This window comes from Pygoscelis adeliae, unplaced genomic scaffold (genome assembly GCF_000699105.1).
Source record: "Pygoscelis adeliae isolate BGI_AS28 unplaced genomic scaffold, ASM69910v1 Scaffold60, whole genome shotgun sequence".
In the NCBI taxonomy this organism is placed as follows: Eukaryota; Metazoa; Chordata; class Aves; order Sphenisciformes; family Spheniscidae; genus Pygoscelis; species Pygoscelis adeliae.
The window spans coordinates 470,377-471,924 of NW_008823954.1; the positions used below are offsets into that span (position 1 = coordinate 470,377).

Genomic DNA, 1,548 nt, shown 5'->3' on the forward strand with positions numbered 1-1,548 from the left:
TCGAGGTGCGGCCTCACCAGTGCCGAGTACAGGGGCACGATCACTTCCCTACTCCTGCTGGCCACACTATTTCTGATACAAGCCAGGATGCTATCGGCCTTCTTGGCCACCTGAGCACACCTCCGGCTCATGTTCAGCCGGCTGTTGACCAGCACCCCCAGGTCCTTTTCCTCCGGGCAGCTTTCCAGCCACTCTTCCCGAAGCCTGTAGCGCTGCATGGGGTTGTTGTGGCTGAAGTGCAGGACCCGGCACTTGGCCTTGTTGAACCTCATACAGTTGGCCTCGGCCCATCGATGCAGCCTGTTCAGGTCCCTCTGTAGAGCCTTCCTACCCTCAAGCAGATAGGTCCCAGTAGTCTGGCTGTGTTGTTCTACCCCTTGCTCCTGTGGTGTTACATTAGATTGTCGGGAGGAAAAGAGAATGACTTTGAGCTCATTGTGGTGGCAGAGATATTTATATTTGACACCATCTCCACTTGTCCCAACAGCATCCTGGGAATGCACATCTTTGGTTGCAAGTTCAGCCTCAGGACAGACACGGGAGATACAGTTCCTGACCGGAAGAATTTTGACTCCCTGCTGTGGGCCATTGTCACTGTCTTCCAGGTGAGCCCACTTTGATCTCTACACGTGGGCCAGGACAAAGTGAAGAGGAGCAGGAGGTGCTTTTTCTCATTACAGAGCATTGCATTTGCTCCTGACAACACAAAAGGCCACACAAAAGGCTCCAGCATGTACGTTTGGAGGAAGAACAATTGCATGTTGCAACCAAATGACTGGTGTATCTCTTAGACAAGGGCACTCCTTCCTTCCTAGGACACAGTTTGCAAAGGTCACTCCTGTTGTGGCAACTCCCATGTTTAGCACTGTCACCTCAGCACATGACTGCCCTCATGGTTGCTCTTGTTTCTTGCTCAGGTAATGTTATCGGGGCAATACAGCAGCTGGACAGTGACAGTGAGCGGTGGGTGTGTGGTTATGGGGAAGTTAAGAGGCCTGATGTGGTCCTGATGCGTATCCTTTCACTGCCCTTTTCTGAGAATCCCCTTCATGTTCTTCCTTCATGTTTATGTGGCCTCTACTACTGGTTGCAGATCCTAACCCAGGAGGACTGGAATGTTGTGCTCTATAATGGCATGGCCTCCACCTCGCCATGGGCATCCCTCTACTTTGTGGCTCTCATGACATTTGGCAATTACGTGCTCTTCAATCTTCTGGTGGCCATTCTCGTGGAGGGGTTTCAAGCTGAGGTGAGTTGCCGAGGCCTCATCAGGAGGAGGACTAGAGGTGCTAAAAAGGGGACCTTTGAGACACTTTGAGGGTACTGGGGTGGAGGACTCTCTAAGTATCACACTTCTGTCATTTCCCTTGTTAAGTTCAGGGTGGGCTTCATTAAAAAAAAAAAAAAAAAAAAAAAAAATGACAGTGTTAATCCTTGCAAGGAAAGAGACAAGCCCTCTGGAAGGGAGTTCACGATTTCCATCCTGTGCAACAGACCCTACCCTACTAAGGTGAGTCCTTTGCCCCTCCAAAAGCAAGAACACAGTCT

General features: G+C 50.6%; 1 protein-coding gene across 1 annotated transcript in view; it reads left to right on the forward strand.

Annotated features, from left to right (window-relative positions):
• The window catches only part of CACNA1I (calcium channel, voltage-dependent, T type, alpha 1I subunit), a 167,555-nt gene that overhangs the window by 134,742 nt on the left and 31,265 nt on the right, over positions 1 to 1,548 (forward strand). The window contains exons 12-13 of the mRNA XM_009322567.1: positions 488 to 605; positions 1,094 to 1,249. Coding sequence (XP_009320842.1) covers positions 488 to 605; positions 1,094 to 1,249 — 274 coding nt within the window. The remainder of the gene's footprint in view (positions 1 to 487; positions 606 to 1,093; positions 1,250 to 1,548) is intronic.